This window comes from Crocuta crocuta, unplaced genomic scaffold (assembly GCF_008692635.1).
Source record: "Crocuta crocuta isolate KB4526 unplaced genomic scaffold, BGI_CrCroc_1.0 scaffold99, whole genome shotgun sequence".
In the NCBI taxonomy this organism is placed as follows: Eukaryota; Metazoa; Chordata; class Mammalia; order Carnivora; family Hyaenidae; genus Crocuta; species Crocuta crocuta.
The window spans coordinates 1,231,768-1,246,222 of NW_027551560.1; the positions used below are offsets into that span (position 1 = coordinate 1,231,768).

Genomic DNA, 14,455 nt, shown 5'->3' on the forward strand with positions numbered 1-14,455 from the left:
TCTCTCTCCTAGAAATAAAAGTAAAAAAAGAAATAAAAAAAAAAAAAAAAAAAAAAAGCAAAGAGCATGTAACTCTTTCAATGGCTCCAATATCTAAATGGAACCATTTTTGCCATTGACTCCCGGGGTGATACTGATATGTCACTAAGCCTTCCTGTGCCTCCACACTCTCATCTCCAAAGAGGCTGAACTCTTCACTCTGAGTCTCAGAAACAAGGGCAGAACTTGGACAGGAGGCCATGGGCTGCCTACCTGCCACGTAAGCAGTGACCCCGTCTTGACAACTCTACACTTTACTAGTGTGGATGCACTGCCTCCTCCCTAGTCCCACTCTCTCTGCCTCAGTTCAGCCCTTGTTTATCTATTTCCTGGGGCTTTTGCAATGGGTTCTGTGTGGTCACTGTGCCCTCAATCCTGAGATTCTCAACCAGGGAGCAAATGTGTTCCCCAAGGGATATCTGACAAAACCCGGAGACATTTTGGTTGTCAAGATAGGTGGGATACAACTGGCATCTACTGGGTAAAAGCAAAGGATGCTGCTAACCATCTACCAATGTTCCGGACAGCACCCAACACAAAATTATCCAGCTTAAAAGGTCAATGGTTCTGATGTTTGAAAAACTCTGCTTCAGCCTCTAAGCTGCCCTCTCTACACCACAAATGATAGAAAACATAATTCCAATCAGGCCATTTCCACACCTGAAATCCTCCAAGGCCTCCCAAGTGCCCTCAGATTAAAGTCTAAACTCTCCAGGAAACTCATAGAGACCCATCATGATCCGGTCCCTTCTTAACTTTCTAACCTGCCTTTCACTTTATCCCCTGATCTTTCTTCCCCAAAGCAATCGATGCAGGCAGACCAGATCACTCACAATTCCCTCTGACTGTCAGTGTCACCCACCCCATTCCTTGTCCTACCAATTTCATGTCAGACACCCTAATCGGAGTAGAAGGGAATAAGACACTCCACAGGCATTTGAGGCACTGATCTCTCATGAGGCATACAGAGAAGTGAGAGCACTTTCAATCTGCAGAGGCAGAGCCTATTTGTCACCTCTGTGATTCTGCTGCTGATTCCCCAACACTGTGAGCCTTCAGGAAGCCAGTGTCTTCATCCTTACAGGCTACAGAAACCTGCACATGCTAAGCGTGGTCTACCAGTTGTATCTGTTTGTCATATATGCTGCATTAAGGAATGAATTCCTAGCTTCTTTCAATTTGGCTCTTATTTGGGCATTAAAAAAAGCCCTAAAATATCAAAATACAAAGATGAAACCAAATTCATCACATTGTACGTGCCAAGAAAGTCCATCAACAAAGGTGGAGATATCTTTGTTTAAAGCTATGTCTCTTCTCTTTATATACCAGAGAAATACAAATCTGTCAAACAAGTATTTATCCCTATGGATTGTCTAAATCCCATTACTTGATACTCAAAGACAAGATACATGGAACAGAATCAGACCCTAAAATAGTAACTGAGATATAATGGTATCAAGAACACAGAGCTAGGTTCACTGTGGGAATCATAACTTTGAATTTCATGGTACCTAAAATGATTTTGCTTTCTTTCTCTAGATTGAGAAGGTCATTCCATCTACTGGACATTTAACAATACTGTCAACTTTACTTCCCTTCCTTTTAAGTTGAGTCTATATCCTGGAGGTTGATAGGGTTTGCCTGAGCTTCAAAAACCCAGAAGATGTCCCATAAGGGGACTGTCTAATAAAAAAAATTTATTAGACGTTTATAGAGCCATTTTGGACTTTTAAAGAGAGCAACCTATCAGTTTGACTTTATAGCTAGTGAAAGAACTTAAGATTCTTCTTTAAAATAACTGGAAATGTGAAAATGTGGCTTATGGATTCTTATCACATATCATGAACATTCGTATTTTTATTGCAGTTAGTTGTAATGTATGTGTCTCTTAGCCACAGTGCTCACATTAAAGATAAGGTTAGGATTTCGCAGTGGAACCTCATTATGGAAAATGAAGCAAAATGGAGCAAAAAAGGTTTTAATTGAATGGGGGTAAAGGGTCCAGAGGAAAGCTTGCCGAGCTCCCTATTACATCCTTGGGGAGGACTCCTGGGGCCACAGCGGGCTGACTTCCGTATTCCCAATGGAATCTTTATTCCCATCTAGGTTTCCATCTTTGTAGGCAAGGCAGTCATAACTCCAGGCTTGGGTTGTTCCTTTTCCCTTCCTCTTCTCCATTCAACCTTGGAATAATTATGACCTCCAGCAAAAGCAATTTCCATTAAACCCAATATTCCAGGTATATGAGAGCATAGGATCAAGGGCAAGCCACCCAAAATGTACTACGGTGCATATTAATTATTTTGAATTGAAGTTACTTGGGGAAAAAAAACAGTAAAAGGACACTCAGACCCTAGTCTGTCCCCCAGAAAGCAGGAAACACATCTCCCATATGAACAATCCTCTCCCTGTAATGGAAAGTAAAATGACATCCTTATCACCAGAGATAGGGACTTCAGAGCCAAAAAAAGCTATAGAAACAAACACCTTTTCCTAAACTACAACCTCAGCCTAAATTCTGCTTAGAATTCCTTAGTAAGTAAAGCTCCCAAACACCTGTTTGCTTTTTCCTATCAATACCTCACAGATTTACTATCTCTTTGTCTAAAATGAGCCTGGGTGGCTCAGTTGGTTAAAGCGTCCAACTTCAGCTCAGGTTATGATCTTATGGTTGGTGAGTTAAAGCCCCACATTGGGCTCTATGCTGTCAGCAAAGAGTCTGCTTTGGATCCTCTATCTCCCTCTCTCTCTGCTTCTCCCCCATTGGCTCACTCTTCGCTCAAAAATAAACATTTAAAAATTGATAAATAAAGTGTACAGGAACAAAGTTCCTGCCCTAATCACTTCTTTAGGTCTCAATTTCATTTTGGGGCCTCTGTGCACATATGATAAAACGTGAGGGTTTTTTTTTCCTCCCATTAATTTGTCTTAATAAAGTAAATCTTACCCAGCTGAAAGACCTTGAAGGGGAAGAATTTTTTTCCTTCCTACAAGAGGAAGCCAGAATAACATCACTGGATCAGAAGTGAAAGCTGCTTTTATTTCACTTGAAAAACAGATAGGGTGCTTGAAAATGTAGACAAGCACCACGAACCAAGAGATCCAACTAATTTAGCCTGGAACTTCCAGAGTTAATTGTTACGACAGAGTACAGGCCATTATTATAACCAGGCCATTCTCCTTATCATCATCTTGTGGTTCAGCTGGGGATAAAGGGGTCTCCTAAGGCCCCATCCTTCCTATTTTGTGTGCTTTCCTTCCACTCATGGAATCTGGGGGCATCTTGTTACCCAGTTCTCCTCCTCACCATTAAACTTCCTTACAGGAAAAGATTTACCAAAATTTTTTACCCTTCAGTGTAAAGCAGCTGCTGATACCTCTCCCAAGAGTATTTGCATCCAAAGCCATACTCTTATTACAGGCAGAAGAGTTTCCCCTATGGACGGAATCCTTGAAATGAAGCTGCAGGTGAAAGAGATCTTTTGCAGACAGAGAATCCTGCCCTCTTGAAGCTGCTCTGTATCCTAACTTTAAATGATGGAACCAAAGCCACTTAATGTTAGGGAAAAGCATGTTATGTTTGTGTTCAGGTTTCCAGTAACTATTTTGTGCATATTTGAAAACACACTTTGAAATTAGCATGTGAGATGTGCCTCATCAGGCATCTACAGCAAGCAGTGTGGAGAGGTTTTCCCCTGAAGTAAGTGAAGTCTTTAAATTAAAAAAAAAAAAAANTCCATGTGGTCTAATGCAACACAGTGACCGAAAATGTATTTCCCCATAAGTTACCAGACTTGGGCATGCAAGGTGACAACATGGACACTGATAAAGACATGGGAGGCAGGTGTCACTGAACGAGATATGCAGAAAAGCAAATGAAGGTGGGGACGCCTGCGTGGCTCAGTTGGTTCAGCGTCCAACTCTTGGTTTAGGCTCAGGTCATGATCACATGGTTCCGTGGGTTAGGGCCCTGTGTCAGACTCTGTACTGAAAATGCAGAGCCTGCTTGGGATTCTCTCTCTCTCCCTCTCCCTCTTCTCTTCTCTCCCCCACTCATGCTGTCTCTGTCACTCTCAAAAATGAATACATTTTTAAAATTTTTAAAAAAAAGTGAATGAAGGGCATGGCTCAAAGTAATTTAACAACCACCAAAAAAGAAACCAAAAATGAAGACAGAACCCTGCCAAACAGACGGTACAGGAGTTACATGGCTTTAAGCAATCTTGCAGTTGCTGGATGTCCAACATTTAATATCAGCATTTAATACTCCCATTCAAATTCACACCCCTCACCAGCCAGCCATAGAAACTCTGTTTTCTCATTTTGAAAGGAGCAGACATGTGTCATTCATTGGCTGCGATGGGCAGCAGATGGCAAAGAAAATGTACAAATGTCTTGTCAAGACTACTGGCTGGTAGCAGGAAGCCCATCTACACTGCCTGCTGCAGGGAGAGCAGCTGTCTGCCCTGACAGACTGGGAGGTGGGGCATCTCTGGTGGGTGTTTTCACACCTTTCCCTCCTCATGTTTCCTGTCAAAACCAAAACCCACCCATCTTCAAAGATGGTATCAAATGTCTCCTACCTCTTGATGCCCCCCTTGGACTGTCCCTCATAATACATTTTCATTCATATTCTCTCTTTCTCTTTGACACACACACACACAAACACACACACACACACACACACGCACTACTCTCCCTTCTTTCACATCTCATAGCATTTGCCACTTCTGTCTTTCCGTAATTACTGGTGTACTAATCAGCCCCACCTTGGCAAGCACCTTAAGGACAGAGACACATCTATCCTGCTGCGCCTTATAGTACCTCCTGAGGCATCTTATTAAGGACTATTCACATTTGAAACTGGAGTGAATTGAACTGAATGCTGTTTTGACATAGCTGCCATTTCAGACTTGCATGGGTGTTCCCCAGACTGATTACGGGACTGCCTTATAGCCCAGGCATTTCTGCTTGGCACAGGGCAGGGACAGAGAAGAACCTAGTATCATCTAGAGTAAGAAGCCCTCCACAGATGGCAATGGCTGGAAAAATAAAATTATGAGGACTTGCTTAACCACGGAGTCCCATCCTTCCTTATTTCACTCTACAACCACTTATTCAGCCGCTGATATATATGTATTGGATGGTCAGCCTCATTTTGTGTGAGCCATGGTCCTTGCCTCTCTAGAACATGATTTTCAAATGTTTTGACTGAGACCCACATTAAGAAATATAATTTAGGGGTGTCTGGTGGCTCAGTCAGTTGAGTGTCTGACTTGGGCTCAGGTCATGATCTCATGGTTCGTGTGTTTGAGCCCCGTGAGAGGCTTGCTGCTGTCAGAGTGGAGCCTGCTTTGGATCCTCTGTCCCCTTCTCTCTCTGCACCTCCCCCATTCATATTCATTCTCTCTCTCAAAAATGAGTAAACACTAAAAACTACATTTTTTATCATTTTTCTGTACACATCCACAAGGAGACATACAGAAAAGTGAATGTTTCATGCAACAACAGTAACTCTTGTTATGTGTGATTCGCTTTTTTCCCCCGTTCTATTTCATTTTCTTTAAAGCGCTGGTCTGTTTTCATTTCATGACTCATCAATGTGGGTTACAGCCACAGTTGGAAAAACCTGTATCTCATGGACGAGACTGATGGCCAAGGGTCCCCTGGGAACATTAAGGAGGGGCATCTGACCCTGCGGTGGGTGAGGAGAGAGCCAGAAGGACCTCCCAGGGGAAGAGATGCCTGTGGCACATCCCAGCAAGCATGGTGGAGTGAAGACAGGGATTCCTTGCAGGGAGAAGGAAGGAAAAGAGGAGTAAGGAGGGAGATTAAAATCTACCAGTTCCATCTTTACTGTGAAGGGTCCTCAGTTTTTGAACTTACACAGGATTTCCTCTGGCCTGTGGCCTTCAAAACTCTGATTCTGGCTCTTCAAAGCACCTGTTGCCATTTTGTGTGGACCATGTGGCTTTCTGACCTCAGAAAAGCCCATTTTCCATTGTGGTACACACTCTGAATCGCTCTGCCCACCTCTGACCAACCATGCCAGCTGACTGGCCACACTACCATCCCCCCAGAAACTACCATGTACCATCAAGGAGGACCTGGAGTGAGCCTTTATGGAGGGCCTTTGGCTCCACAGCAGCCCCCGTCCCAACATTCTTCAGTTAAAGATGTAAAGCATCCTGCCACGCCATGCCCCCCACACACTGTAATGTCTGGGCAATTGCCTGGGGCAGGCTGAGGTCACCAACAGTGACCTCACAGGTGGGCGCCTGCAGGACACTGGCTGGTCAGAAGGAAGCTGACTTAGCGCCCATACTTACAGGCTCCTGCTGCCGCACTGTAGCGGAGGCCTATGGCCAGGATGGGGCGGGGGGTGGGGGGGGAGGTTGGAGTCTGCTTGGTGTCCGCTACAGTTGATTACAACCCTGAGACTCTCCAGTTCTAGGATTCAGAGATGAACTCTGCCTCCCCGATAAGTGCAAGACTCAGATAAACCCAAAGTGGGGGCACAACTAGAGGTCTCCCTAGAGAACAAGGAATCCAGGGCTCCAGCCCATAGTGATGAGCACTAGGGCAGCTAGAAGTAAGATTAAGCAAAATTAGAATCAAAATGCATGTTTCCCACCCTTTGTCTACCAACTTTGACAACAGGTTACCTTTTTATACCTCTCTCCTTGCAGCCCTTTGAAAGGTGCCAACTGATCCTGGTTTCATTTAAAGCAAGAGCCCTAGGAGTGCCAGGGTAGCTCAGTTGATTAAGTGTCTGACTTCAGCTCAGGTCATCTTCTCACAGTTCGTGAGTTCGAGCCCCATGTCAGACTCTGCGCTAACAGTGCAGAGCCTGCTTGGGATTCTCTCTCTGCCTCTCTCTGTCCCTCCCCTCCTTGTCCTCCCTCTCTCTCTCAAAATAAATAAATAAACTTGAAAGAAAAGAATGAAGCAAGAGTCTGCCAGCCCAGTTATACTACTAATAAATATAATACCAGAATTTGATGGCCCCGCTTTGAGGTACAAAGTGGTTTTATACACTTTACCATACNATGAGTTCGAGCCCCATGTCAGACTCTGCACTAACAGTGCAGAGCCTGCTTGGGATTCTCTCTCTGCCTCTCTCTGTCCCTCCCCTCCTTGTCCTCCCTCTCTCTCTCAAAATAAATAAATAAACTTGAAAGAAAAGAATGAAGCAAGAGTCTGCCAGCCCAGTTATACTACTAATAAATATAATACCAGAATTTGATGGCCCCGCTTTGAGGTACAAAGTGGTTTTATACACTTTACCATACTTGTTTTCCTCAGTGTACCTGTAACACAGGCAAGAAAAGTACCATGTTCACAGATGAGGACACGGAGACTTAGTGAACTTATTGAACTTGACTAAAGACATTTAGACATGCAGACTCAGATGATCTGATCCCCAGTCCAGAGGCTCTGCTGTGCTCCACTCTGTCCTTCTGTACTTTCTGCATGATTTATCCTGCAATGCCCCAGAAAGGACTCTGTTCATGACTACTAATGTCCCGCTCTCTGGCTACATGAGGTTCTGCTGTGTCAGGTGGTCTTCTAGAACATATGGCAACATGCCAGTCAGCTCCCACCCTACCCTTCCACTTGAGCTCCTGAGGCAACAGCTTCTCTGGCTAGAGTCTCCCCAGGCCAGATAAGGGTCTGTACCCTGTTTCCCATTCTCAGAAACCACCTGTCAACTGACTCTGCAAAACGCCTAACCCCTCCGTGCAGCTCGCTCATGGGTGGACTTAGCACAGAACGGTTTTCCAATGAAACGATCACTAGGATTCTACTGAGGTAGAAAGGTTTCTTTGGAAGCTGCAAGTATATTCTAAGATTGGCTTCAAAATCTGATGGCATAAGCTCAAGCAACTAACAGAAGGCTCGTGGAATCCTCCAACAGTTCTTGCGGTGGAGGAAGTGTTGTTGGCCTGTCACCAAAACTCCATCTGAAGAAGCTTTAATGAGGATGCGTCTGTCAAATTCTAGCTTCCCATCTTTGGATGAGAGACAAGAATAATAACGTCACCACCTATATGCGTATGGCACTTTCTAATTTTTAAAGCACTTTTTAAAATACTCATAACAAAACCTAGATGTTGGGCAAAGTAATACTCTAAATCTTGTTCTATAGATGAGTAAAGTGATGATCAGAGAAGTTAAGAGACTTACCCAAGACCACACAGCTTATAAGGAACACAACCAAGATTAGATCCGTTCATGACCGCTAAACAGGGGCTCATTTCGGGTCCAAATGCTGCCTCTAGGGGTCCCCTGGCAGTGGCTGCTATGCCTAGGTGGCTCACAGAGCCAGCCCTGGGCTCATGGAGCTGCGGCCTTTTGCCTCACTGGGCCCCCAACATGGGTAGGTGATTCTCACCAAGTAGCCAGAACAGAAGAGCTTTGCTTGGATATCTTGCCATCAGCAAAGGTCAGTGAACTATCATGAGAGTTAGCTTTTTCTCTTTTTGGAAAAAAAAAAAAAAATCCCAAGACAGTGTCCTCAGTCTGTCTCTGCTGCCTCTCTCTAAACACACACACCTCAACAAAAGGAGTGGTCCATGAACTTGCCATTCTTTGAAGAGCACAATTTCAAGTGTGAAGGAAGACAACTAATTGAAGGCTTACTCTCACCATTCTAAAGGAGTGGCATCTCTGAACACAGCCAGAGAAAGAATTCATTACTATTCTCTCATTTTGGACAGCCACATCAAAGAAGCCAGAATAATTCAAAAATAATTATTTAAGAGAAACAATTTCTCACATGCAACTGGCTATTAGGAAGAAATGAGTAGTTGCTACTGAAAATGGTACTTCTCTATGGCTCTGATCACACTATTGCTTCCCGGGAGCCCAAGGTCCCCAGGGCAGCACCTTGGACAGATCTCAGGTCTCAGGAAATTGCTGGAATGCTGGTTGTCACCCCACACCCCTGGTTCTTACATTCATTCAACAAATATGCGCTGACCTCTACTGTGTGCCAAGTGCTGTTTTAGGTGTTGGGTGATACGTAGATGACCAGAACAGACACAAGTCTTTTCCTCCCACAGCTTGCTTTGTATCATTACTTTAAACAAATTCCTCCCTGTATTGTCAGAGACTCGAGAGACACTGCCAAAAAGCTGAGGACCAGAGAGGTGTCCTGAGGCTGTGAGCCTAACAGACTTTCATACACACATAAAAGAAGTCAGTGGAAAGGAAAGAAATAGCATGTGAACCGGTGTCTCAAGGGCCTATAGGTCCTGTGGGATTTTTAGAAGATTCCAGAAAAGGGAAACTATAAATTGACTGATGTCTCATTTCCATCTCCTCTGGTGGTTCAGTCCACTCCAGGAGAAGATTCTCACTGTGGCCACTCTCTCCCTTCACTCCCACATCCTGGTTATTCAAAGTGTGGTCCATGAACCAGCCACATGGCCACCACCTAGGACTCAACGGAAATGCCTTCATGAATCAAAATCTGACTTTAACAAGATCAATCCGTAAGTGATTTCTGTCCAAGTTAAGGTTTGAGAAGCCATGATCTAGGAATCCTTGATTCCCATAAGTTATGCAAACATCAAATGAAAAGAGAAATTGATTTTTTCAAATTATTTCTGATCTCATTAACCAGCCATATATAGTAACTATGGGATTCTTGGAAAGTCTGAAGTATTTGGACTCTGTCTCTCTGAAAGTACATTGTTAAAAACAGTTTCCTTCTTTGTGTCTGTACTATCAAGAGAACTCCCCAGTGGCAAGTGTTTCTTCTTCTTCTTCTTCTTTTTATAAGATCAAACTCTCACACTTCAAGCTATAAGAATAAAACCCAGGCTGAGCCCCTGGGGTGGTTCTGCCTCCCAGCTTCTAAGAAAATGCCAGAGGTTTTTCTGAGGGGCACAAACGCTACAAAGAAAAGAACGCAGGCTTAGGTCTCCCACACACAAAACATTTATGACCTTAGATAAATCATTTAACTTCTCCAAGACTCAAGTTCCCTTGTCTATAAAATAGAAGCATCAAATTAGGTGATCCTTAAGGTCATTTCTGGCCCAAAGAGTCGAGAAAAGTTCAAATAATACATTTTGTCATTTCCTCTTTTTCATTTCTGCTTCACTGAGTAACCATAATTTGCAGTAGAAGAGGGACTATACAGACTATAAATACAAATAAAAGACCAATGTTGTCAATGGGTAGGCTGTAAAACTTGCACAGTTTTGCGCTGAGGTGCCCCCGACCAAGGTGTCCCTGCTTCCCTAGCCCGACAGCTTTCTTCTGCTTCGCTAAGCAGGGAAGACCACTTTTGCTGACACGCCCACGACAGCTTTCCCCCGAGTCACCCAAACCAGGAATGAATCGGTCTCTGCACACGTCTGCATGGGCTTTTTGTGCCAACTGTAGTTCTGCCCCCTGAGTGGGAGAGAAGGGCTGTCTGGATGCCTGTGCCAGGCTGACTCAGCCACNGCTATAAGAATAAAACCCAGGCTGAGCCCCTGGGGTGGTTCTGCCTCCCAGCTTCTAAGAAAATGCCAGAGGTTTTTCTGAGGGGCACAAACGCTACAAAGAAAAGAACGCAGGCTTAGGTCTCCCACACACAAAACATTTATGACCTTAGATAAATCATTTAACTTCTCCAAGACTCAAGTTCCCTTGTCTATAAAATAGAAGCATCAAATTAGGTGATCCTTAAGGTCATTTCTGGCCCAAAGAGTCGAGAAAAGTTCAAATAATACATTTTGTCATTTCCTCTTTTTCATTTCTGCTTCACTGAGTAACCATAATTTGCAGTAGAAGAGGGACTATACAGACTATAAATACAAATAAAAGACCAATGTTGTCAATGGGTAGGCTGTAAAACTTGCACAGTTTTGCGCTGAGGTGCCCCCGACCAAGGTGTCCCTGCTTCCCTAGCCCGACAGCTTTCTTCTGCTTCGCTAAGCAGGGAAGACCACTTTTGCTGACACGCCCACGACAGCTTTCCCCCGAGTCACCCAAACCAGGAATGAATTGTTCTCTGCACACGTCTGCATGGGCTTTTTGAGCCAACTGTAGTTCTGCCCCCTGAGTGGGAGAGAAGGGCTGTCTGGATGCCTGTGCCAGGCTGACTCAGCCACACTTCCAAAAGACCCAGCAACCCAGGGAATAAGGGAAGAGGAAGCCAGCTCACTGGGTCATGCTGGAAATAGAGGAGACTAGGCAAATCTGAGCACAAGGAAGCCTCTTCCAAGTCTGAAGGGAAGAAACGGGTGCCAACCAGTATGTAGGAATCTCCTGAAAAACATCATCTAGGATGATCCCGCCTTCAAAATGGGGAGTGTCATGGTGAGAATGTTCAGCTTTAGCTATGTAGCATGTTTGAGGCTTAGGGTGTACAATGATTTGTGTACACTGTGGTGGTATGAAGTCCCGCATGACCAAGAGAATATTTAATTCCTAGGAATTGTATATACTGCCACATTAATGAAGGTACATACCCTTGAACTGCTAATCACTAAGTTCCTCATTCCCCTGGGTGACCTTTGGGAGTAAGGAGGCCGGGGCGAGATGAGCACCCTTGCCTTCCTCCTGCGCAACAGCCTAGAAGCTGGGCCAGTGGGAACAGGCCATGTCTGATAAACAGAGGCAGGAACAGAGAGCAGCTCTAAGAGGGCAGGTCTCAACCAGGAGATGACACCGCCGTGCCTCACACACACTGTTCGTGTGACACTCCAGGTGCAGTCAAGCTGATGATTCCGCACAGAGCAAGCAACTCATAACGGAGTCGAGCTGTACCCACACTGTGGCCCTGTCACGTCTGCCCCAGAGAGACTGCCGAGATGTCGAGAGGGTCGTGCCTGGAACCAAATGTCCCTGAGATGACACTGGCATAGGCAGCTGGTAGCCTTATGCCCTTTCCTGTTACAGAGGATCTAACAAAGCAAGCTTTTAAATCCTGTCCATCCCAGATGCCTCTCGGAGCCCTGGGGGCCACCCACTCACCTGTGTACCTCCGGAGGGTCCCTCTGGATTTTGGAGCTGGCCTCCACCACCTCTTTGGCAACTTTACCACTGCAAAAGACAAACATAACATCTGTGCACAGACGCTCAGAGCAGAAGTGTGCGGGGGGTGTGCAGCACATATGGGTTTTTTTTTTAACTTCACAACAGTCTGATCCACTCTAGAAATCCATGCTTTTTCTCCCTCTACAAGAGAAGTTACTATGGAATTTGAGGGGACTCCATGAGTATAAGACATGAGTAGGGTGTAAAGGGAGAACCAAAACAGAGGGACAAGCCAAAGTGTCCTGATTTATAAGCAAACTATTCAAAAAGTAAATGGCTGCTCCCACCCCAGCCCATCACCAGTATGGACTCATGGGTACCCACCTATATCGAAATCTACTTCCTTTAAAAAATATCTTGCTGCTTGACACGGTCTTGATCTGACTGGATTTTGCATACCTTGGAAAAGAGGGAAACAGAGGTGGTAGTGACACTGGCAAATCCAAGTGAGACACGCTATAAAGTGCAGTAATTGGGTATTTTGGGCTGTAAGAAACACATGCTGTCGGATGATTCAGCGTGTGCACATAGGCACGCGCACCTGAAAGAGAAGTTCCATCAAAAGACAGTTACTTTCACTGTGTGTATTGGACTCTGCTATCTCTTTTCATTTTTTCTAAATGCTGGTGATGGCCCACATACAGTTTCATAATCCATTACTGGGTTACAACCTGTAGAAAGGACCAGGCAATACCGATGAGTAATAAGGCAGGGTTAGATGGAGGATGGGCATTAAGGAGGGCACTTACCAGGATGAGCACTGGGTATTGTGTGTGTAAGCAGTGAATCACTAAATTCTATTCCTGAAACCAATAGTGCACTGTATGTTAATTAACTAAAATTTTAATTTAAAAAAAAAAGGGGGATTCTTTCCCAATTTCCATTGGAAAGATACAGAGGAGAAGACGCATTATGTCACATGGTGTCAAGTTCCCTGTTTTCAGGGTACTTTCTTGCCTGTGTCTGAACCAACAGTACAGCAAAAAACAGCTCTGAGCAACACAGGTCACTCACCATGTCACAAAGAACCCACCTACTGTGTATTGCCTGAAAGAGGACACAAGGGCTCATGTTACCATGGACATGGTCACTGGCTTGAATATTCTCTGCTGAATATGAACCATGACCCAGTGCCCTTTAAAAGAACCCAGGCTGGTAGATGACTAAGACATATGCGGAACTAGAAGCCCCGTCAAGCGCTGATTCAGCAGCTCTTAGTGCACCGTAAACACAGTCAACAGGAACAAAACCACAGCATTCTGGAAAACAATGAGAACATGGGTTGCCTGGAGGCCACCCACAGGGCACAAAATTGCTGTGACAGCTAAGGATGCCTCTCCATCAATCACTTTGAGCCTCATGCACGTAAACCCATGTTAGAAAGAATGGTCTGCAAGAGTTCAGGACTATTTAAAATATGGACAGTCACAAAATTTTACTAGAAAAACCCACACAAAACAATGGAATCCTGAGCAATCACTGCACACAGACAGGGCTGGGGTTTTAAGTTTCCCCAGGCAGGCAACGATCCCCACCTGGGACATCTTGAAGCCTTCATTCATTTGTTCAGCAATTGTTAACCAAATGACTAGCCTGCTCTGCATACCCCACACTAAGGGAAGACACCTGGTCTCTACATTTGGGCTGTAAGGTTTAGGAGGGAAATGGAGATTAATCTAGAAACGAGGCACATAAATGAATAACTGTACATTGCAAACGGTGGTGGAAGCCATGAAGGAAATGATGCAATGAGAGCACAAGATGGGGAGACTAATCCAGTCTGGGGGCCGGGGGTTTGGGCTGAGATCCTGGGGTGGGAAGATATTAACCAGGCAAGTGGTGGGCAGTACTCTGGGCAGAAGGCTCAGCAGGCACAAAGGCCTGAGCCTGAGCCCTGGAGGAACTAAAATGATCTGATGTGCATTTCCCCATCGTGATTATTATTGTCATCACAAACCCACACCCACACACATACATTTTTTCCCCTAATTTAGCAGGACCTGACCTTAAGCCATCCTTGTTGAGGGTTGTGGCCTTCCTCCTCAGGACAATGGAAAGCCATGGTAACACTTTTGCAAAGGGGTCCCTTCTCCCTTCCACCTCTGCAAACGGCCTGAGCCAATAGGGAAGGGTACTGGGGACAAATGAGGAGCAGAGAGAATGAGATGGGGGGCAGGGAGGGTAAAACCCTGGGGAGGGCGGTTCCATTTGAAGGCAGGGCCTGGAGAAGATGGTGTGGGGGTCCTGAGGAGCATAGGAGACCCACACCCGGGAGGTGTGGATATAAGAGGGTAAAACCCCCCAGCAAGTGTGCTAACACAGGACAGAGCCAGATGGCACCCTCCTCCTCCTGCGAGGACATGCCTGCTCCGGACGTCTG

The 14,455-nt window shown here is 45.1% G+C and overlaps 1 protein-coding gene across 1 annotated transcript in view; it reads right to left on the bottom strand.

Annotated features, from left to right (window-relative positions):
* FRMD3 (FERM domain containing 3) overlaps positions 1-14,455 on the bottom strand; it is a 299,629-nt gene that overhangs the window by 53,975 nt on the left and 231,199 nt on the right. The window contains exons 11-12 of the mRNA XM_077749548.1: positions 12,400-12,474; positions 12,013-12,081 (exon numbers count right to left, since the gene is read on the bottom strand). Coding sequence (XP_077605674.1) covers positions 12,013-12,081; positions 12,400-12,474 — 144 coding nt within the window. The remainder of the gene's footprint in view (positions 1-12,012; positions 12,082-12,399; positions 12,475-14,455) is intronic.